Here is a 21,895-nt window from a genome sequence, read left to right as displayed (position 1 = left end):
CACAGCCTGTGTCTGTCTGAGAGCTGATAGGTCTAAACAAAGACAGAAACAAACAGCTGTTCGGTCACATCCAGCTGTCACAGCTCTGGGCGTCTCTGCTCGTGTGAGCCGGGCTCAGACAGGAAAAGGTTGAAGGTATTAAAAAACCTTCTCCTGGTGCAGGTGAAGGTTTTTGTGTTTCTTGGCTCTGATTGGTCATCTTCAGAGATCTCGCTTCCTGTAAAACGTTTGTTATGGAGGCTCCTCCTCTCTCTCCTCTGTCTTTCTGCTCTGTGATATGCAGACACGTGATGAACTGTTGTCCTTCCAGTCCTGCTTTTGTCCGTCTCTCTCCGTCTTCTTGTCTTAATGTTGTAAATCAGCTTCCGTCCCTGCTCTCTCCGTCTCCTCTCCGTCTCCTCAGGCTTTTCCTCCTGTTCCTTTCCTCTCTCCGCCCTGGCAGTATCAGCGCTCCAGGCCTTACAGGGGGAGGCCCAGGCCCAGCATCCCCTCCCACCTCGCGAGAAAACGTGAGTCACACCTCACCTCAACCCGCTGCTCCTCTTCCTCCCCATCATCATCCCCTTCTCTCGCTCCTCGGACTGAGATGTTTTTGTGTTTTGGTCCATTTTTCTGTCGATGCTTTAAACACATCTGTAGAAAAGTGTGTTTATGTTTCAACGACGTGAAAAGAGTCTGCAGAGTGAGCTCAGTCACGCTGAAGTGCTGCTCAAAGGGGCTCATATGATTGTTGGCTACTCTGTATGTATGATTGTAGGGTCGACCTTACAGTATAAAGCGCCTTGAGGCGACTGTTGTTGTGATTTAGTGCTGTGTAAATAAAACTGAATTGAACTGAATATAAATGCATTGCACAGAACGACAGCGTGCAGAGGAAGCAAGTGAAAGGTTTCAGAGTTGTGACTGAATACCACAGAACAAGCGATTGGTGAGTGAGTTGTCTGAGTCAGGAGTTGTCGTCTGAAATATGGCCGTCATTAGGACCCTGCACAAGAACGAGCCGAGAGGTCGGAGAGCAGGAGAAGCCAAGGAACGCCGCCCCCCCAGCGTGCGTGACAACCAGTAAAAACTTTAGCCAGACAAAATCTGCAGAGGTGACAGAAAAGCTCAGACTGAAATCTCAGACTTTAAACTGAGAATAGAGACAAAGTTGAAGCCAGCGGGTTTGATTCTACGTTTCTCTTCAGTTTATTTCACTTTTAACTGCAGAACGAATCGAATTTAGTCAGTAGACGGTTTGTGCTGTGAGGCGTTCAGGGATCCAGGATTTTTCAGCTCTTACAGCTGCAGCACTGCTGAATGAAAGAAGGATGCAGATCTGCACACGCTAACCTCCAAAGCTGTTTAAAGCTCCAGCGTTCAGAGTTAACCAAAGAGGTGAAAGGTCAGAGGTCGAGGCAGGAAGTTTTAATGGACGCGTGGAGACTCGGCGGCACAAAATGACTCGAATATGATTCTGATAATTAGTCTGAGCTGAGATAAGACGCCACTGAATCCAGACGCTCACATTAGAAGTTTCTGGTTTAAGTTATTCATGAGGACGAACGTCAGTGGAGCCACTTCAGAGCGGAGCAGACCGAGTTCAGGCAGGAGTTTAATCAGCCGACCCCAGCATCGCGTTTACCTCCTGCCTCCCTCAGCCTCCCTCAGCCTCGCTCTGGTTTGTTTCACTCCTTCCTGATGAGTTTGTTCTTCCTCGTTTGTCACCTTCAGCCGCTCCGTGTGTCTCCTCAGAAATCTGTCACTGACTGTTTGTCATTTCTCTCCTAACTCTGCTCCTCTTCTCTGTTTTTTCTCCTCTGCGCCTTCGTCCAGGAGTGGAAAATCTAGTGCTTTACTTCAGTGACACAGCGTGGTACGGTAGCAACTTTTTAATCTTCCTCACTTCATCCTCCTCCTTCTTCTTCTTCTCTTCTTCCGTCACATAAAGCGAGCTGTTCTGTTTGTACTCAGATGCGTGTCTTTAGCAGGGAGGTGATGCTTGTTTTGACGGTATCGCAGTACCACACACGTAAAACTGTTTGGTATTATCGTGTAATAATGTAACAGGCGTCAGTGAAGCTCATTCGTTGATAAACTCTCAAACACAAACTTAGTACCGTAGCTGTGCTCAGACCTACACTGGAGAAACCAAACAGCACTTCATAAACGCACAACGCAGAAGACCCGCCTCGACAGGACAAGACTCAGCTGTACACCTGCATCTAAAGGTCAAAGGTCACTCTTTGAGGACACCAATGTTCACATGTTGGACAGAGAAGACAGATGGTTTGAAAAAGGAGTGAAAGAAGACATCTGTGTCCACTGTGAACAGCCATCTTTGAACAGAGGGCGGGGCTTATGACACCTGTGATCCAGTCTGAGATCCTTCCCAGACGCCTTAACGCCCACGCACATCCTGGGTTGACAGGGTGGGGCAAGGTCTCACAGTGGGTTCACCTGAAACCCACACCCTACACACCGTGGCTCATGTGATGAGTCACATGATCAACAGTGGGTCAACGGACACTCCCACTAGAGTTTAAATTCCTGGGACTCTCCAGCATTTGGTCTTAGAGATGAAGTCCAGTCGTGTTTCTTTCCCAGCTCGTTGGACGTCGATGTGTTTCCATGTGTGGATCAATTCCATCACTGTGACGAGAATAGCGACGGCCCGCTAGCATGCGCTACCAAAAAGAGTGCTTTGTTGTGTACCTGACGGACGAAAGCTAAACCAGTTCCACACCAGTGAAGCTGCAGCGTTTTTACAAACCAGTTCAGGTTCATCTGTTTCATTCAACGATCCGCTCTCGCCCTCCTCATTCTGCGTCGCCGCCATGTGCGTATGAAAACAAAGCATGCGTGTTTTATCCATATTCTGTCGCAATATTTCATTTTCTTCTCGTTGCCCGACATACCGGTGATACCGTGAACGGTAGTATTATATTTACATTGATGATGATGAGAGCGTGAGATGCGGCGCTGTGCACAGAGTCTTCTACCTGAATTATTCATAAACCTTTATTCTGTGGATAAAATAAGAGTGTCTCATAAATGCAGTACTATACAGGTGAAGTGAACGGATACACGATGGTGCCTCACTGAGGCGCTTTGCTCTCCGGCCACAGTGACGGTGACGTCCAGCCGTGCCCGAGTTCATCGCTCTTTACCAGCTGTGAGTGTTTGATGGGAAGCTGTGAGTCAGCTTTCTGCAGCATCTCTTTCTTCACATCAGTGAGAGCAAACATGTTCTCAGTTTAGAGGTGAGACTTGATGCTGAATAATGTTGTTACTGTGAGGGAAGCACGTGGCCGCGCGGCCTAAAGCGCGGCGAGCCTTCGGGCCGTGCAGATGATCCAGCAGCTGGCCGCTGAAGTCACAAGCTCTTCGGCGGTCTCGCCTTACCTACCTCGCTCCTCCATAAGCACATCAGCTGTTTGATTTCAGGCCTCCAGAAAAGCTCGTGATGCTCAGTCGAGTTGAGGGCGAGCTCGGAGGGACGGTTCTGGTTTTAGCATCAGCGCAACGTGAGAGGGAGGCTTCGCTCCGACGCCAGAGTAACTGGCTGTAAATGACTCGTCGGTCTGTAATCTGTCCAACGTGTCTCGCGAAGGAGATCAAGTCATTTCCTTGTGACAGTGTGCAAAGTGACTTTGATGCGTCTTTATTTATCCCAGTGAAAAGTGCCATTGAAGGCCAAGAGGGCAAATCTAACAGCTCAGAGCTATAAGGATATTTGAGAGTGCTTATAATGCACACTAATGTAGAGTCAGTGATACTTACAAACTGGTGGATCAGGAGTGTTCGGAGGTCTGACCAACACCAGCATGTGATGGAGGCTGTGTGGGCTCAGGAACACAGGTGTGTGGGTCCTGACAGAGTGAAGAGAATCGTCTCCCTCCAAAGAACAAAGTTATAAAATCAGAAGTTTTCATGCATTTTAAAGAGTAATTTAGCTGCTGCTGCTTTAATTTGATCAACACATTTGTGATGATGTTTTATTTACGTTTTATTTTCTTGTCTAGTAGTACACAGTCACCCTGACCTTTATTTTGAAAGTTCAGTCATTTGTAACCATGTGATCTGTGGTTCGCCCGCTGCCTCTCGTCCCACGCTCAGCTGATCCTGAGCCTGCAGCAGAGTTCAGCCACTTTTAAACTTTTAAACGCCGTCCAGCCCCACGCACGGGGCGATCCGCGGTAGCTCGTTAACGGAGATTTGCCGTGTTGTGGCGTTAACGTCATTTCAGATTAACGCTGACAGCACTAGTGGGAACACAACGAATATGACTGCACATTTACTCCGACATCATCCTAGTGAAGACATGGAAAGACAAACAACAAGCAGCATGCTACAAACTTTACCCGAGTCATTTAGACAGCCGTTAGCACAGGATTCTCCTTATGGGGACCTGATATGTTTAATATGCTGCTGAGAATATAGCCCAGAAGAAGCGTATAGTATAGCTTTTATTTTGAAAGAGCCATTTCTCTGTAATAAACTCTCTTTTCCAAAGATGAGGTGATTCCTCAGATCAGATAGATTTATTATTTTTGTTGTTTCAGCAACATTAAATTTAAAAACTGTACTTTTGAGTTAAAATATATATTTATAATTTTAATAAATGACAAATTAAAAAGGCATGAACATTTTTTTTGTATACCTGCACAAATATCGACCCCGTAATTGTGTAGTTGCACCTTAATATATATATATATATATATATATATATATATATATATATATATATATATATATATATATATATATATATATATATATATATATATATATATATATATATATGCGCTATTATCTAATGTGTGTATCTATGTATGTGTTTGTTAGTTAGTTATGGCCCAGCCCTAGTCATGAACAAATCCCCGAGGTGCTCCTGCACTCGCCCCTCACGCTCCGGCTCACCTCTCAGATAAACTCAGTTCTTCAGTTTTGGTTCCTCTGCCTCTGTCAGTTCGTGTGAACGCTTTCTTAATTTCACAGAAGAAACAGGGAATTCATTAAAAATCCAAAATGGAAATAAGCTTAAGTGAAAGCAACTTTTTGATATCAGTTTTGGTTTTAATGAATTTTATTTGTTCAGGCAGAGAAGAAGGAGACAGAAACAGGAGACGGACCGAGCTCTTAATAAATGAGACGAGCTGAGATTTAAGATTGATTATAAAAGGAATCGATGGGATGAAGTAACGTGGCTCGCATCCAGTGATGATAAAACAGTCGATCAGTATTCGTGTGTAACGTCTCTAAGTGACTGTCTGCACGCTTTTACCCATGATTCACTGCTGCCTGCAGGACAGGTCACACCTTCTCCTTCACAGTGGAGCGAGTGCGCGGAGTCCAGAGGCCCATCAGGAGGCGGCGCCGAGCTAAAATTATCTTTGTAAATGACTCTTAAATTTTGGATTAGATGAGGTGCGCTACACTCCGGCTCTTGCAGCTGTCAAACCGCTCGAGATGACGCCATCGCTCATTTGCTCAACACGAACCGAGCCGGCGCCGTGTCCCGACAGCACTGAGGATTCTGGGAGTTTGGTGTGTTAGAGGGGCGTCGCTCTCTGATCAGCTTCAAACCTCAGTGACCTGATGTTTTTAGTCTTTGTGAGTGTCCTCATGTATTGAACTTCCAGCTTGATTAAAATCCGTCCCACACATGAGCAGAGACGGACGCCACCTCCGCACATCACACTGACGCTCTGACTGAAGATCACATGTAGTGTTTTATCTAAATTACGTCTCCGCTCCCTTCGTTCTCTGCTCACCTCCTTTAGTGTGAGGATGTCGTTTTCAGAGTGGAATTTTTCAGCCTCTAAATCTATAAAGAGCTTCATTGATTTGGGTGAACTGTTGAACAGCCCAGAGGGACACATGTGGCCGTTTCCATCCTTTGATTTTTTTCCATCCTTTAGTTTAGATTTGATCCACGATCAGTATGAAGACAGTGCGGTGAGGTCAGCTGACCCCGCCTGTGCTAGTGCTAACCTTCGAGGGTCGACGGTGACCTGCTGGACGTTAGGAGGCTTCGGCGCCGGGCTGCCGTTTCATATTCGACGTGGATTTCTGGAGCGCTGCTGCTAACGGCGACGATCGGATCAAAGAAAATAAAAAAGAATGAACGAGTGCTGCTGTCAACAAACCTGCTCATCAAAGGTTCGTGCTCAGCAGACAGCACAGGTGGGGGCGGAGACTGAGACAATGAAACAGCAGGAAGAGCTCCTCCTCCTTGGTGAGGACGCCGTGTCCACCTGGCGGCAGACCCTGGACCTGCTGAAGAGTTTCTGCTGTGATCGCTGAAACACATAAAAACCATAGTTATCGAGTATAAAACCGTACGGAGCAAAGCTGCTACCACCGAATATTCACTCATTATTGTTCTGATTTTAATATTTGAGCTTCGCAGTGATGTTATGATGGATTATTCATCTAACGAGCCTCTGGGGGCCAATAAGACGACAGCTAAGACGAATGTGGGTGGATGTGGACGCAGTTTGGGTGGATCAGCACTTTATATGCCAGGAAAGTGTGTGTGTGTGTGTGTGTGTGTGTGTGTGTGTGTGTGTGTGCGCGGTAACACCGTGGGGACGTCCTGTGAGTCGGCGTCAGAGAAGTAGAATAAAAACAGTGGGGCAGTGGAGTGTTTCCCTCCCAAGGTGAATGCTCCTGGAGGAGAGCTGCGTGTGGTGGAGGACGCCCTCCACCTCCCTCCTCTGTCCTCCTCCTCTTCAGTCTTTCTGTCCTTTTTCCTCATATCTTTCTTCCTTCTCTCGCTGCCTTTAATCCACCCATCCTGTCTTGCATTATTCATGAGGTGAATACACCTGAACGTCCCAGAGAGGCTGCAGTACCACTGCCCACCACCAGATGTCAGTGTTTACCAGCAGGTCTTTCTGTTCTGTTGAGAGCAGTAAAAAGGTTTTCTCTACATTCAGCATAGGCACTCAGTGTGGCCCCCTGCTGGACCCTGCTGGAGTTTAACAACACAAACAAAAGGTTTCACTTTTGCTTCCTGTCAGCAAAATTATTAAAAACTGCCCGAATACGTCAAGAAGTGTGGACCGATCAGCTGAATTCAAACCCTCAAGCAACACAATATCTGATCTGCACAGAGCTACGAGAGTGCGTTGGATTACTCAGCTGAGCTGTCAGGAATCAGAGACCAAGTTATGATTTCTAAGACGTCTGCCATTTTTGTTTTATGCGCCACTGATTTTTGGAAGTTACTGAACCTTTTCTGTTCTCCTTTAAGTGTTTTTTATCTTTAGCAGTCACCAGTGGGAGCTAAGAGCCACAAACAAAGCACAGATATCATGAATTCACACACTGGGATCCAAAGCATGAATACTCTTGGTATTTAATAATTATTCGTTTGTTCGTTCAGTCGAAAGTTTGTTGTCTTTAATTAAAATTGAATTAATTTAAAATTTAATTTAAAATTGTGTCCAAATATGGCTTTATGATGAGTTTTAGAGCCCTGGAAATTTCTAAAACTCATCAAGCAATGATGTGTAGCTCAGACTGATTGGAGGGGGGGGGGGGTGAGTTCGTGAAGGATGCTGTGGGGCTGTCGTGGTTCATGTGCTGGATTGGTAAACTGTGGTGGCGGCTTTTAACCAAGCAGGTCAGAGAGCGTTTCCAGGCTTTGATGGTATCCCACTCCTCAGCCTCCCTGGGAAGCTCCATGTTGGTGGGAACCTTGGATTTGTGGGAAAATAAGTTGTTTTCATCCTGGTGGTGCTGCTGGATCAGCTCTAGACCCTCTGAAAGATATTTGAGGGTCCACGGGAGTCTGCATGTGTTTTGTGGACTTTGAGACCGGGGTGGTTTTTGAGGGGTTTTTTGTTACGACCAATCTGGCCACAGTGGGTGTTTGGGTTCTGGGGGAGTTTGGACTCAGACATTTAAATGGCAACGATTTGAAACGATCAGCCCAACAGCAGCCAGTTTCTGGTTCGCTGGTGTCAGGATCACCTCTCTGCTTTTGCTGGATGATGTGGTCCTTCTGGCTTCATCGGTCTGTAGCTTCCAGCTGTAATTGCAGTTACCACCTCCACGTCTGAGCTCACAGTTCTTAGCCAGAAATGGGTAGAGGGTACACTCCAAAATCCTGCCCCAGGAGGAGTTTGAGTATCTCAGGAACTTGTTTGGCGCTGGTGGGAAGGAAAAGGCAGAAGCAGCAGAAATGTGCCTCCTCTCTAGGGTCTCTGGGCAGGACTGTTATTTAAGAGAAGGTCTGAGCAGGATGCCTTCTGGATGCTTCCTAGGTGAGGTCTATCGGGCATTTCTGATTGGAAGGAGAAAAAGGAAATGCTGGAGGTTATGTTTCTGGGCTGGCTCGGGAATACCGCAGTGTCTCCCCCAGAAGAGCTGCAGGTGGTGAATGGGGAAGAGAGACTGAGCATCTCTGCTGAGACTGCTGTCCCTGTGACCCAGACCTGGATGGATGGGTTGCTTGATTGATCCTTGGAAGTGTTTCAAAGCTGAGGTGTCCTGATGGCAAAAGAGCCGTCAGCTTTAGATGAAGGATCTACCAGCGCCACACCGAGCTAACATCTGTAGATCCAGATGAGCTTCATAAGTAATGACAACTCAGTTGTAACATGTAACAGGGTAAAATGAGGAGCCAGGATCGGGGTGTTGAATGCCAGCAGGTAAAGATATGACCATGAATCTGTAAATGAGGTGCGTCTGCTCTCAGACGTCTGAAACGTTGAGACTTTTGCAAAGTGAGTGAGATACTTATGTTCAGTGGAGAGAAAGCTGACATCACCTGTACCTGAGTGAGGAAGTGAAGCTCGGTGCTGCTCTGCACACTTTAATCCTGCAGCCAGCTCACATCTGCACGCTGTTAATCTGATTTATCAGAGGGAAGGTGAAGAAACAGCGGTGAGATCCATCATGTGCTACAATCTCAGCTTATTGATCCTGGCAAACTTGTGTGAAGTCATAACTAATCTGCTGTTTTATCCGTCTCTGTGCTGCTGCTGCTTTTCCCACCTGCTTAAGTTCTCTCACATAAATATAGCGTCTGCTTTCTGCACGCCTCCACCGCTCAGTTATCGAACGCGCTCTCGTAGCTCTGTGCAGATCAGATGCGTTACACGAGGATTTGAATTCAGCACAAACTCCAGACGACTGTGGACAGAAATGAGAATTCTTTGAGGACAAATCAAAACAAGCCATTTTTAAGTTGTTTCAAAGAGGCCTGCAGCGTGCGCTCCTCGGACCTGGAAGCTGCGCTCGTCTTTCATGCACAGATGAGACGGCGAGCTAAAACGCACAGTAACGTGTTTTTCAAACGTTGCCTTCCCGCTGAACCCCGCCTCCCGATGCGAGAAACTGTTTGTGTTGATCGTTTCATCAGCGTTTCCTTCGTCTTTGAGCTGGAGCGTGAAAGTCCACAACTTTTTAAGTACAATGTGCTTCTGTTGTTTCTCTTTGAAGCGCACAGATCAAAGCAGACGGCCACACACGGCGAGCGCGATGACCTCGTCTGCAGAGCAGCTCCTGCTTTTGTTCTGCTCGTTCTCCAACACCCTCACTGCTTTTGTGCTCTCACCTCCAACATGCCATCAATTATACAACAAAGACGCTGCTTCATTGTTAAGCAGGTGGTGCACGCAGCAGTGAAGTTATCCAGGCTTGGATAACGTGATCTCCACGCAGGTTCTTCTCTGTTTCAAATCAGGAGAATGACTGATGCTGCAGCGCGGCAAGTTATGGAGTCGGGTTGTAGAGCAGGGGTGGGGAACTCCAGGCCTCGAGGGTCGGTGTCCTTGATCCAGCACAGCTGATTTAAATGGCTAAATGACCTCCTCAACATGACCTGAAGTTCTCCAGAAGCCTGGTAATGAACTAATCATGTGATTCAGTGAGATCTAAAACCTGCAGGACACCGGCCCTCGAGGCCTGGAGTTCCCCACGCCTGTTGTAGAGTCTTTGCCGTAGACTTTAAAGCACCTTGAGGCGACTCGTTGTGATTTGTTGCTATAAAAATAAACCTGACTTCTTGGATCTCTGCTTGAAGTGAGCTTGTGTAGTTGGTGCGCTGTAATGTGAATTCTGCACAAGTCGTTGCACAGACGTCTGTGCAGACCTCACGCTCGCCGTCTGAGGATAAAATTTATGCCACTGCTTAGTAACACTGAGCGTTGAGGTGTTCAGATAACTGTATTTTTTTGTATTATTACACATTAGACATTAGGGCTGCCACGATTAGTCGACTATCAGAATCGTCGACGACTGATTTAATAGTCGACGCGTCGTTTGAAGCTTTGTAAGATCACAAAAGACGCAGGAATAAGTAGCAGGATTTAAGAGTGTAATAACGGACTGAAACAGAAGATGGCAGCACTGCATGTACAAGGATGCCAGCTGCCGTTAAACCCCGAAGAAGAAGACAGCTGTGTCCCAGAATTCATAGCGCGGCCCAGCTTAGTTTCCAACAATGGCGGCAGCTAGTTAGTTTTAATATTACTCTTATTATTCTTTCTGGGTCACAAAATAAACGTTTAACATATTTTCAGGCGAGAATGTAGCTGTGTAAACCTCAAATATCTGCTCAGTTTATCAGGACACCACATATTTTCAAAAGCGCTCCGACGTTTTCGGAGACGTCTGTTACCCACTAGCTCGATAGCTAGCCGGGGGCTAGGCTACACTAGCGCCGTGAGAACACCGGACTCCCGGCAAATCGTTTTCAAACCCACCGCCGTCTTTCGCTACTCAGGTTAAACATGATATATGAGTCACTTAGATAACTTAAAATGTTATTGTTTGGCTTTTTTCAGTATTTTATTTGTTCCTGAGTAAATCGGCTGAGTTTATTAAACTCCACCGAAACAATCTGCACATTTCAATTAAAATTTAATAAACTATCATCTTGTCTTTAATTTTAGTTAGCACCTTAAACACTTAAAGCTGTAAGCTAATGATAGTTATATAAGAGCAGATGCTGCTGGTGCAATAAGCTGTACGTCCAGTGGATGATGATCTGATTAGTCGACTATCAAAATAATCGTTTGTGGCGGCCCTATTAGACATATTAGTCATCATAAATGAACATATCAGGATAAAGTCTTGGAAAATGTGATACTTAGTCCAGAAACTTTACGTGGACCTTAAACCCAACAGGAAAGAACAAGAACATGAAATCGAGGTGGAGCATAAAGTATCCTGATGTGAGCTGAGGGAACGTCCTCCCTGGTTTATGCGTTTCCTCTACTTTCCCGAGAAAGCAAAAGCAAAGACACATAAAAGACGTCACATCTGAAGTCACAGTCAATGCTGCGCTTCACGGTTTTAAATAAAGTGATCCAAAATGTTCTCAGTTCTTCCTCCACCTACGCTCCACCTCTCCACCAAGCACAGTTAATGAAATCCGCTCAGTGACTTTGGCGTAATCTCACCGACAGACGGCTGCAAACATCTCTGAGCCCCGGCTCTCGCCGTGAAGCAGAATAATGTTGAAGATCTGATTCAGTGAAACTCTACATTTGTGTGTTTGAGATATTTGAGTGAATCCTGACTCGTGTTTGTTCTTCAGCCACAGATACTTCACTCCTCCAATCAGGAAGACCAGGAGCCACTGACAGGTCAAGTCCCGACGCCACCGCGAACTCAAGCTCCACCTTCCACTAACATCTGCCCCGCACATCTCGAAACCCCTGCTGACAGACTCCGCAACCCCCAAGCTCCCAGTTCCACCCATCCAGCAGCCCACGTAGGAGAGGATGACGGGGAAAAGCAGAGGAAGGTGGAGGAGACGAAGTCGGGGGAAAGGAAGAAAACCCACAGCAGGTACCTGCAGCCGCCGCAGCCCTCCAAGCTCCGCCTCTTCCCAAAGACGAGGGCAGCATGCGACCCCGACACCAACAGCACCTCTGGACTGAATTTCAGAACGCTGGCCTTCACCTCCACCTCCTCCCGCCTCCCCAAACCAAAGAACCACTGAAGCGTCCGACTCCTTCCTAACACGCAACGACGCGAGCGCCGAACTTCCTGTAAAATAAAACGAGAGCTGCAGATTATCGAAGCTTTAGCCGAGGCTGAAATGGACACAGTTAATTTATTTAACCTTATTTTAAGAAGTTGTTGACAATAAAGGTTTTAGTCTGAGTACTTTGCACAGAAACGGTTTCTGCAGTGAGTGGGAGGGGCCATCAGGTTCATCTGAAGATGGAACGGAGGTATGTGAGGTTTTGGCTCTTCATCACAACCTTTAAGGATCTTTAAATGTCAGGGTTTTATTTTCTTTCCAACACGCTTCGTTTATTCTAGCATCAACACTAAAACTGCACCGAGAGCGTCCGTTAACCAGACGGAAACGCCTCCGATCTCGTCCTCTGATCTCGTCCTCTGCTGTTGGTTTCATATAAAACATCGGTCCTCTTCCCTCAGAGGCTCGCTCCCTCTCGCTGTGTGTTAGGAACCGATTGTACAGCTCCTGAACTTCCTCCGACTCCTCCATCCTTCCCTGAAGTCCAACCACAGTGAGTCTTCCTCAGTGGAGAGGCATGAATGATGTGCATCCACCTTAACCCCCATCACCACCGCAGACTGCATCCTCCTCCAACCTTCATATTTACAGACTCGCATCATCTCGAAGGTCAGAAAGTTCCAGGACCTTGATCTCGTCGCCCGTCCGTGTGTTTTCAGTTCGGTGTTCACTTCACTGTGTTTCGCTTAGAAACCTGTTGGTTTTCAGACAAGACTCCGATATGAGGCTGAAATCTTGTCCAAATAGCTGCTGGTTGGTGTGAACACCACCTTCCTCCTGCATCAGCTGTGAAAGTGTGGCAGTCTTTGTTCCCATGAAAGCCGATGGAAGAACATCTGTGTGCTTGAAGAGTCCTGAAGTTGGAGGTTTTTTACCATCTGGCAGTGATTTGAAAATCAGTCCAGCAGAAGTCTGGATGGACACAAAAGTCTCAGCATGCTGCAAGCGCTCCAGCTCTGTTCTGACTTTAATGGTTTGAGGATGTTTGTTTCAGTCTACTGTGACTGTCCCCCAAAAACCCTCCAACTAAAATAAAATCAGAGCTCCAGAAGTTTCACCTCAGAGGCCCGACGAGTGACTCCAGGCTTTGCTGTTTCTGCAGAGGAAGCGTTCAGGCGCTCAGCAGAGACATCTGCTGAATCTGCTCTGAGCTTTGAGCTCTGCTGTGGAAGCAGAAATCACAGCGTGCAGGAGGAGGAAGGTTTCCTCCCAGGTCAAAATAATCCCTACTAATCTGATACTGGAACGTGATGTTTTAGCTCCTCCCCCTTTGGTGTGAACTAAAGAGCCACACCAAGAGATGAAGGAGCTCCAATTGGTTTGCTTTTTAGGAAACGGCTGAGATGAGCTCGGCAGTATGGTGTGAAGCATGCTGAGGCCTTCTTGTCTGAAGGCTGGAGTCATTTCAGACACTCAGTAAACGAATAAAAGGCTAGAAAGTTCAAATAATTTTCGGATTACAGGTGATCAGAGGAGGAGCTGGTAGCTTAAGTGTTTTTCCTTGAAGGCAAACTGACATTTCAGCCCGTCTGTCAGTCGTCCTTTGAACATTTGGACATTACTGCGTCTCACTCGTGCAGTCAGGATCCGCCTGCTGAACCACGTTCACGTTCATTCTTCTACAGGACAACGAGTCTCCCTCATACCTGACAAATCAAACATAGTCTCCCTTCTGTCAGCGATTAACTGTCAGTGCTGCTCGCTTTGATATTAGTAACCGTATATGCAATAAAATATGCAACAGAGTCGCAGGTTCAAGCCCTAAAAGAGGAAACTTTGTTGCATTTAAAATATATGCAAGACCAGCTCAGCTTAGTTCCACGTTTCACAAAGAAGAGGACGCTCGCTGTCTCTACAGACAATCCGGGAATCTGCTAAATCCTGCATGTCCGGTGCCGAGAAACGAAGTAGAAGCGGTTTTGGGGCGATTACTGAAACCACGAGGCGGCTCGGTGTGAAGAACGACGGCAGACTGAGGAAACCGCCCGGCTCCAGCTCGCATCTACCCCAACAGCAGAGTCTGACTGTGCTGGCGTCAGGTTTGCTCACATTTGACTGATCAATGCATTTAAATGCTTTAAATCCTCGTTCAGCTCTGAGCCGCAGCGACTTTAACATGAGCAGGTTTCTCAGACGTCTGCTCTTAACTTTCTGCTGCGTCACTGCTCAGGTGGAGTCGCTCGTCTCCTTTAGATCTCGTCGTTCGCTCCCAGTGGGGAAATCGGAGCCGCCTTAATTCATGCGAGCGACACGAAGCCCAGCAGGGCGCGTTCGCAGCAGAGCTTCAGCTGCTGCTGCTCTTAAAGTTCATCATCAAAGTCCTGGAACACACAGAGTCTGCAGGAACGCTGTGATTGATGTTCCTCGGTGAGCCCCTCATCGATGGGGGGAAATTAAAGCAGAAGGCAAACAGGGAATGTCCGTTTGAAATGAAAGAGGAAAATAAATTAGTGCACTGTGTTTATTTCATCTGGTTCAAACAAGGTTTGACGTTTTCTTTTCCACCTTTTCACCAAAAACGACCAGAAAAAATGAAAAAAATCAGCCACCTCAAGGCTCCGCCTCGGCCTTCGTGTCTCTGTCTGCGCCTGTTTGTCTAAACCCTCCAGAAGTGAGCAGCTCTGAGCGAAGACTCGCTGAAAGCTGCTGAATCTGAAACAAGCAGCCCATCACAGCTGTTTGTTTGATATACCTCCTGTAATCATGGAGACTAATCGGGGCAGCTGAAAACAAGCATGTCCAATCAGCGCAAAGCACGAAAGAAAACCTTCAAAGTAAAACAGGAAGTGAACTAAAGACACAGAGCAACCAAAACCTCTAAAATCTGAAACAAAACCCGGAGCAGGACGGTTACGGAAACTCGAGGCAAAAACCAGGAGCTTAAAATAGTCCAGCTTTGTCTCTGAGGCGTCCTCTGCAGTCAGAGGAGGTCGTGTCTGAGCGTCTTCATCTGCTGCTCGTCTTCACACCGTCGTGTCTCAGGTTTAATTTTAAAGTTTGCCCCTCATCGTTATTCAAACATCCAATCAGGTTTTATCAGCTGCCGAAGTTTAAAAGTGACTAAAACCACCCGGGGAGAGAAAAACCTTCTGCCCGGGTCACAGAGTGTGAACCATGAAGTCGTGGTCATGTACATTACACAGAGCGTTAGTGTGTTTGTCTCACAGAGTTTTTAAATCATTATTAAACTCGATCACATCCGCTTCATCACTTATTTGACTGCTTTTAAGAAAACTCTGCATTTCCTTCTGTGCTTTCAAAATAAAAGTCTTCTGTGTAGGGAGACTGTACACTCTAAACATTTTTTAGTCCTTACAAATAACCTGAATACATTTATTTACATGTAAATTTTCCATGTAATTTAGTTGCATAGGTACAGTTTAAAATGTTAACTTGACTGCTATACGTTCAGTTTACACCAAGCACATTTTCCTTAATAATTACTTATTTAAATCAATGAAACTTTGACTTTTACATATTTCAGCTGCACTTAAAATTGTTGCTTATGCTTATTAAGAGTGAAGAATCATTATTTGAGTGTAACTTTAAGTTCTCAGACTGGTTTTATTGTGACACACCTGTGCAGGAAGTACTGAGATTCACTAACAGCTCAACAACAATTATAAGAAACAATTTCACAATAAAAGCCAATAATCCTGAATGCTTTTACTGTGAAATAAGGGGGTACAGCAGTTTCTTTAAAGCTAGCTTAACAGTGACAAAAACACACAAGGTAGAAAACACTGATGATCAGCAGAGAAACACATTTAAAGTGTTTTTATCAGGATGAACGTTACGCTCGATCCGTGAAGTCAGCCCTGCTGTGGAAAACCTCTCTGCTGTTGTTTGAAATAATTAAATTATTGAAGGCTTTATGAGTAAAGTGCTGGGAATGTTTTCATGTTCACATTGAGATGACTCTAATATTTCATAATCGTCTGTATTTAAACTGTATTTAAACGATTCAGTGGAATACTCTGAATAATGTACTCACGCTGTGTCTGTCTTCTACTTCCTCTCTGCTTTTATTTTGAAAACTTGAACTTTTGTTTGTTTCCTGGTTTTGGTGCAATAACTGACGTATTTATGTGATGAAGCGTGTACGTGGTGCGGACTGTAACGTTGTTGAAGCACCGAGAGGAAAAAGCACTTTAAAACAAGCGTCTCACCTGCTGAACTTATTTTTTGTCTCATTAACGTTGATGCAGCGTTCAGGTCGTACCAAGTGAAAACGTAGCGCCTGTATTCCTGTCAGCGAGGCTCTTTGCAGCTCATTGGTTGATATTTACGGTCCTCTTCTGTCATTGGCTGACATTTCTCTGATGCTGCTGAAATAAAATTAATCGTCCCCAGCTCTCGGTGTGTCCTCCCTTCTTTCTCCAACTGTGCCACAGTTGAGCCACATTAGAGCGGGAAAGGGTGATGTCGTTCATGGGCGGAGTCTGTGCAGCAGAGATGTCAGGTAGGATCTCCTCTGCCCCGCCCACATGTGGCACAGATGTGCTGGGACAAAGTAAATTAGACGTTTATCCTTCACAGCATGAAAATATGAAAACTGGCCGTTCAAAATGGCCACGCCCAATTATTAGACCATCTTTAATGATTTTTAAATGTGTTTATATCAGTCATTTGAGAGTCAGTATCGGTGTAAGAACGGACGGAGAAATTGGGCCACGCCTCTTTGAATTCCGTCGTTTTCAATTCCACAGGTGTGAAAACCACAGCAGCTCAGCCAGGAAGTGTTAGAGCTGGTGAACTTACATGGCGGGGTCACAGAGCGCGGAGGTTCACGCCCCCTCCTGGCTTTAACATCAGCACAAAGTAAACTGCAGAGGAGCTTCGTGTCATTAGCGTCAGAGATAACGGTGTGTTTAAGGCAGAGGATCCATCAACCCCCCCTTCACGTGTTTAACAGGTAAGTGTGACTCTGGACACGCCCACTCTGTTTCTAATGATGAGTTCTGTCGCCATGGCAACCTGGAGCCTGCATGTACAGTAGGCTTCCTGGCTGATTCTGTCTGTGGGAAACTGGAGCATTTCATCATTAGCTCAAATAATCAGCTGGTGCTTCATCCTTGAAGGAAGCGCTCCTCAGACGGTTTCCTGTTTTGGATCTGCGGTTCCTTTGGCAGGCGCTCAAATTAAACACGTGAGCTCAGGTGTTTCATGTGGTCCTAATAGCCCCACCCACCTACCGTTCAAGCTTTGTTTCACTTTAAAAGGGGAGGGGCTTAAGGTTTTGGCTAAAGAAGGATTATTATTAACTTATGCACAGCTGACCAAAAGTAAAAATCAAGAGCTGGAAATGAGCAGGAGGAGTTCACTTAATTTTTTTTCCTTCAAGAATACACTGTGTACTTTTGTCTCCAAACTTTATTTTATGCTCACACACACACACACACACACACACACACACACACACACACACACACACACACACACACACACACACACACACGAGTAAGAAAGAATAAAAATCATCATCGTTGTCAGAAGTTGACTTTAAGTGTTTCTGCTTGACAAACAGCTGCTCTGGGGTTCATTCTTCTTCTGTGGTTATTGAGCTTCAGTGAAGTTAAACACAGACACACACACGATGCTCTGTGTGTGTGTGTGTGTGTGTGTGTGTGTGTGTGTGTGGGGCTACAGTGATTAATTCCTCCCAGTTTGAAATCTGCAGACTCGACTTTTTCATCCAGCTGCTGAAGATTTAGGGGAAATAAAGCAGCCAAATCCTGATGGACGCTCAGCAGGAAGCTCGGCTCAGCTCGGCTCAGCTCGCCACTCTTCCTCGGAGAATACAGCTTCATGAACCTTCATAGGGGCGGAGACAAGGTTCCACCAACCAATCATATTAAACATTAACCTGTGCCCAGTTTCTGACCTCACATTCAAACTGACATCTGTGTCCACAAACAATATCTCAGAGGAAGAATCATCCTGAGCCTCCTCATCATCACCTCTCAGCTGTAACTCAGCGTCCTGACAGCCGACTCTTCATCCTGACCTCAGTGTGTGTCCTCGTCCTTCGGCCCCTCATCATCCTCGGCTGGTTTTCAGAATCTGAATTCTGAAAAATGTTCCCATTTATGACATTAATATAAGTGAGTGTGACAGCTGACTCCACCTACACCTGCCACACCTCGACACGTGTTTGTGCACGCCCACATTAAACCATTCATACCTGACGATAACTCCCAGCTCAGAGCTCCTCCTCCCCGCTGCAGTCGCCGCATTTCAGATCCATAAAGCAGTGAAGTGGAGGACTCCTCTGCAGTCGTCCTTCAAAATAAATGATGGTAGAGTTACCTGCTGCACATCTAATGGCTTCTTCACTTCAGGGCTCAAAGCAGTAAAAGCATCTCAGAGAGAGGAGAGGGGGATTCACGCTGCCGTCGCCCTCACTAATGAACCACCTCATTAATGACTCTCTAAAACCCGTCTCAGTATGCTAATAGGGTGGAGTTAGCCACGCCCCCACAGATGAAAAGGCAGAGGAAAGAAAAAGTTCAGAGAACAACTGACGTGAGCCGGCGGCCAAATACCACGAGGTCAGAGTCTCTGACCTCGTGGCCCTTTGCTCTCCACACTATCATCTTCAAATAACAGTTATTATGTCCCCGAAAAGAGAACAAATGAGAGGAGCAGAGACAGTCTGCTCTACCAGGGGGCTCTGAGGGGGTCCCAAACCTGCTCCTGTTTTGAAGCCTCACTTCCAGGGTTAACTCCATCATCATCAACAGCAGGTCCACATCACTGAAGATGCTGCTTCAGTCCCTCTGCTGATCTGCAGCTGCTCTGACTCATGAAGAAGATTCTGAAAATCCTCCAGTTGGGGCAGGAGCTCTTCCCTGAGCCTGAGGAGGCGGGCACCGGAGCGTGAGCTGAGACGTCTGCTTCCAACTCGTCTATGAACCTCCACCGAGTGTCATTTTGTTGATCCGGTGCTGCTGGAAAAGAGCAACGTGATGATTCCTGCTTTAAAACTGGCCCTGAGATCTTTCACACAGCAGAGGCCGCTCGCTGCTTCATCATTTCCGATGTTTTCCGTCGTGTTTTAACTTTTCACTAACTTTCAAGGCCTCGCTCGGCTCAGCTGGCTGGAGGAGAGCTGGGGCGTCCCTGTAGATGGGCGCAGGAAACCCCAGAAATGACTCAGCAGCATTTGTTTGTAATAAGCAGCAATGAGCGCTGAGCAGATTTCATTAAACTCCCAGTTATTCATTAATAAGTGATCCTCACTGTGGAGCGCTATCTGCAGCTTTACTCACCTCATGATGTGCAATAACAGTTAAAGTGGATTCATTAAAAACACATTTATTCACCTCGACTCTGCAGGACGGCCACACACACACACACACACACACACACACACACTGTGGTGACGATGCTGATGTCAGCGCTGGCTTCGGACCGTCGTAATGAGCTCAGATAAGTTTAAGAGAACGATTTGTCGGAGAAATCGGCTGACGACGCTCAGGATTTAGAAACGCAGCATTGGCTGTTTCAGGAGACGAGCTGATGGGAGGACATTCATCTTTTTATCTCGCAGGAGCGATGGCAAAAACAGCATTTCCCAGAAGTCCTTGCTCCATCTGTCTCCTGCTCCGTGCAGCAGGAGTTAAGCAGGAAAAATATTCATGCAAGGAGAGAAAGCAGCTCGTGGTTTTGTCTGTTACCCTCGAGGCCGTCTGCTGGCATGCGGCGTGTGTGACTGACGCCTTCAGCTTCATTGTTCAGGGTTAAAAGGAAGTCGAAATCTTCCCTCCTCAGCCTCACAGGTCACTGCAGGGCACACCGAAGTGATGTCCTGGAGATGGGTGGGACCAATGTCCCCTATAAGCTGCGTGCGTGCTGGCGCGATCTCTGCGCGGCGAACAAAAAAAATCTAACGTGAATTGAAATTAAAATTAAGTATAGCTTTGCTGTGTGTGTCAGAACAATGAGGCGACTGCTGAGTGTTGCAGGTGTTACAGCAGTGACACATCTGCTGCTGTCAGGCCTGCAGGTATCAGGCTGTTGTTCTCCTTCATCTCATAGTGGACAGAAATTATTTTTTGGAGCGGCACAAATAATTTGTGTGGCATCAGATTTGATGCAGAACAGCTGATTGTTCTGTAAATAGTTTGAAATGTTTATTTAAAAAACGCCTTGGCTGCATTTTTAGGTAAACAGCTGCAAAAAATGTTGTTTGCAAAACTCAGTTACTTTTTTGAAGAAGTAACTAAATAATTAACTGCCCAACATTGGTCATTATTTACTGTATTTGCAGACAGAGTTACAGACTCTCTCCCAGACCACAGACTCAGAATACAGTCAGAGCTTTATATAAAAGAAAATAAAAAAAATAGAAAGTTGTGTTTTCAAAATTGGAGTTGAAGTTATTTTTCCTTCCAATAGTGTTAACATGCTACAGGTCATCAACAAGATTGTTTTAAATTCTCATTGTCAGTGGGCTGAAGCAGTTAATTAAAAGTCGTCTAACATAAATGCTGTAATCTGATTACTTTAATAAACATGTAACTTGGATGCTGGCGTGACCACAGTGCACACGTCTGCTGTTGCTCACAGTGTCCAAGGGACGCTCAGGGAGTTTGTGTGTTCGCTCACACACGTGAAACATTAGAGGGAACATTGGATGGGACTCCATCTCTCTGCAGATGTTCCTCTCAGAGTTTCCAGCAGCTGCTTCGTCATAAGGTAACAAAAGTACTTTCGACCCCGGTGTGGCCCCGCCCTGTTTTTGATGCTCATGGGCTCAACCGAAGCTGTTAGCCAGCTGTGGATCTACATACAGAGGCTCAGGAAGTCAAACCGGCCTCTCTGCATCTCCATGGTGCTGACAAACCCTCCAAACCATCATTTCTCCGCTCAGGCACAAAGTGTCAGCGTTCTCCTGCTGACATTTACAAGGTCAGTACACTGTGCAGTCAGTCAGCGACTGCATGCAAATGCACAGACAGCATCTCATCAAAATACATTTACAGACAGCAGGATTTCCTTCTGCTCTTTGCTCCTTAAAGTCGACTCCGCTGAGTTGTGACCTCCTTCCCGCCAGCAGCGTGAAACAGTCGTGATCGGGAGCTGCGCCGTGTTGCCGGCGAACAGATCAGACCGTACAGGAAGACCAAGACGAGGAGATGAAAGCTGATCAATAAAGACCGAAGCACGGTGAAATCTGAGGGCCCAGTTTGAGCCGCCGCAGCGTGAAGTGGAAATAATGCAGAAGGCTGAGAGCAGCTGATCTGACCATTAATAACTCAGAGTCACAGAAAGATGACGAGTTATTCAGGTTTACCAAAAACTGGACACGAGGAGATTTAAAGCCGAGCTCCTTCGGCTCTAAAGTGACCAGCTTGACCTCGACTTTGAGCCATCAGGTGGTGACTGTGTGGGAGCTTGATCAAATTTGGACCAATCCTGTCACTGTTTGGACAAAAGACTTTAATAAACTTGTCTCACGATACACGCGGGACAGTCTGCCACGCATCCAGCATGTAGAGACAGGACCATCTAGCTGGGCAGGAGACGGTCGGGTGTACAGCTCGGATCCTTGGAGGACCAAGAAAGAAAGAAGTGATTCAGAGGTCAAATGCATGTAAAGGAGAGAGAGCCTTTAATCGTCTTCACTTTGTTATTTATTTGCCTTTGTGATGATTTCTCGATGTGTTCAGTAAAATGAAAAATGTACATTTTTGAAAAGTGGAGTAAATACTGAAGGAAATTAAAACATAAATATTTTATATCCATCCATTCGCGTCCGCTTATCCTGTTCAGGGTCGCGGGGGCGCTGGAGCCTATCCCAGCTGTCATAGGGCGAGAGGCGGGGTACACCCTGGACAGGTCGCCAGTCTGTCGCAGGGCCAACACACAGAGACAGACAACCATTCGCACTCACATTCACTC

General features: G+C 46.3%; 1 protein-coding gene and 1 long non-coding RNA gene across 3 annotated transcripts in view; one reads left to right on the top strand and one right to left on the bottom strand.

Moving 5' to 3' along the window:
• The window catches only part of ccser2b (coiled-coil serine-rich protein 2b), a gene marked incomplete in the record, with an annotated part of 59,438 nt that extends 43,273 nt beyond the window's left edge, over positions 1-16,165 (top strand). The window contains 1 exon segment of the mRNA XM_014336771.2: positions 11,537-16,165. Within this exon segment, the coding sequence (XP_014192257.1) occupies positions 11,537-11,944 (408 nt within the window).
• The window catches only part of LOC121815180, a 23,144-nt gene extending 6,897 nt beyond the window's left edge, over positions 1-16,247 (bottom strand). Inside the window, exons 1-3 of one of the 2 annotated variants that reach the window (XR_006054853.1) lie at positions 16,159-16,247; positions 6,132-6,284; positions 3,763-3,877 (exon numbers count right to left, since the gene is read on the bottom strand). This is a non-coding gene — a long non-coding RNA (uncharacterized LOC121815180). Of the gene's footprint in view, positions 1-3,625; positions 3,878-6,131; positions 6,285-16,158 lie in introns of those variants that run through there. The other variant, XR_006054852.1, reaches the window with a different exon arrangement.
• Positions 16,248-21,895: the final 5,648 nt, after the last annotated feature.

This window comes from Haplochromis burtoni, unplaced genomic scaffold (assembly GCF_018398535.1).
Source record: "Haplochromis burtoni strain Fernald_Lab_line unplaced genomic scaffold, NCSU_Asbu1 Contig_148, whole genome shotgun sequence".
In the NCBI taxonomy this organism is placed as follows: domain Eukaryota; kingdom Metazoa; phylum Chordata; class Actinopteri; order Cichliformes; family Cichlidae; genus Haplochromis; species Haplochromis burtoni.
Note: the sequence above shows the minus strand (reverse complement) of the source record. Positions and strands in the feature narration are given on the sequence as shown.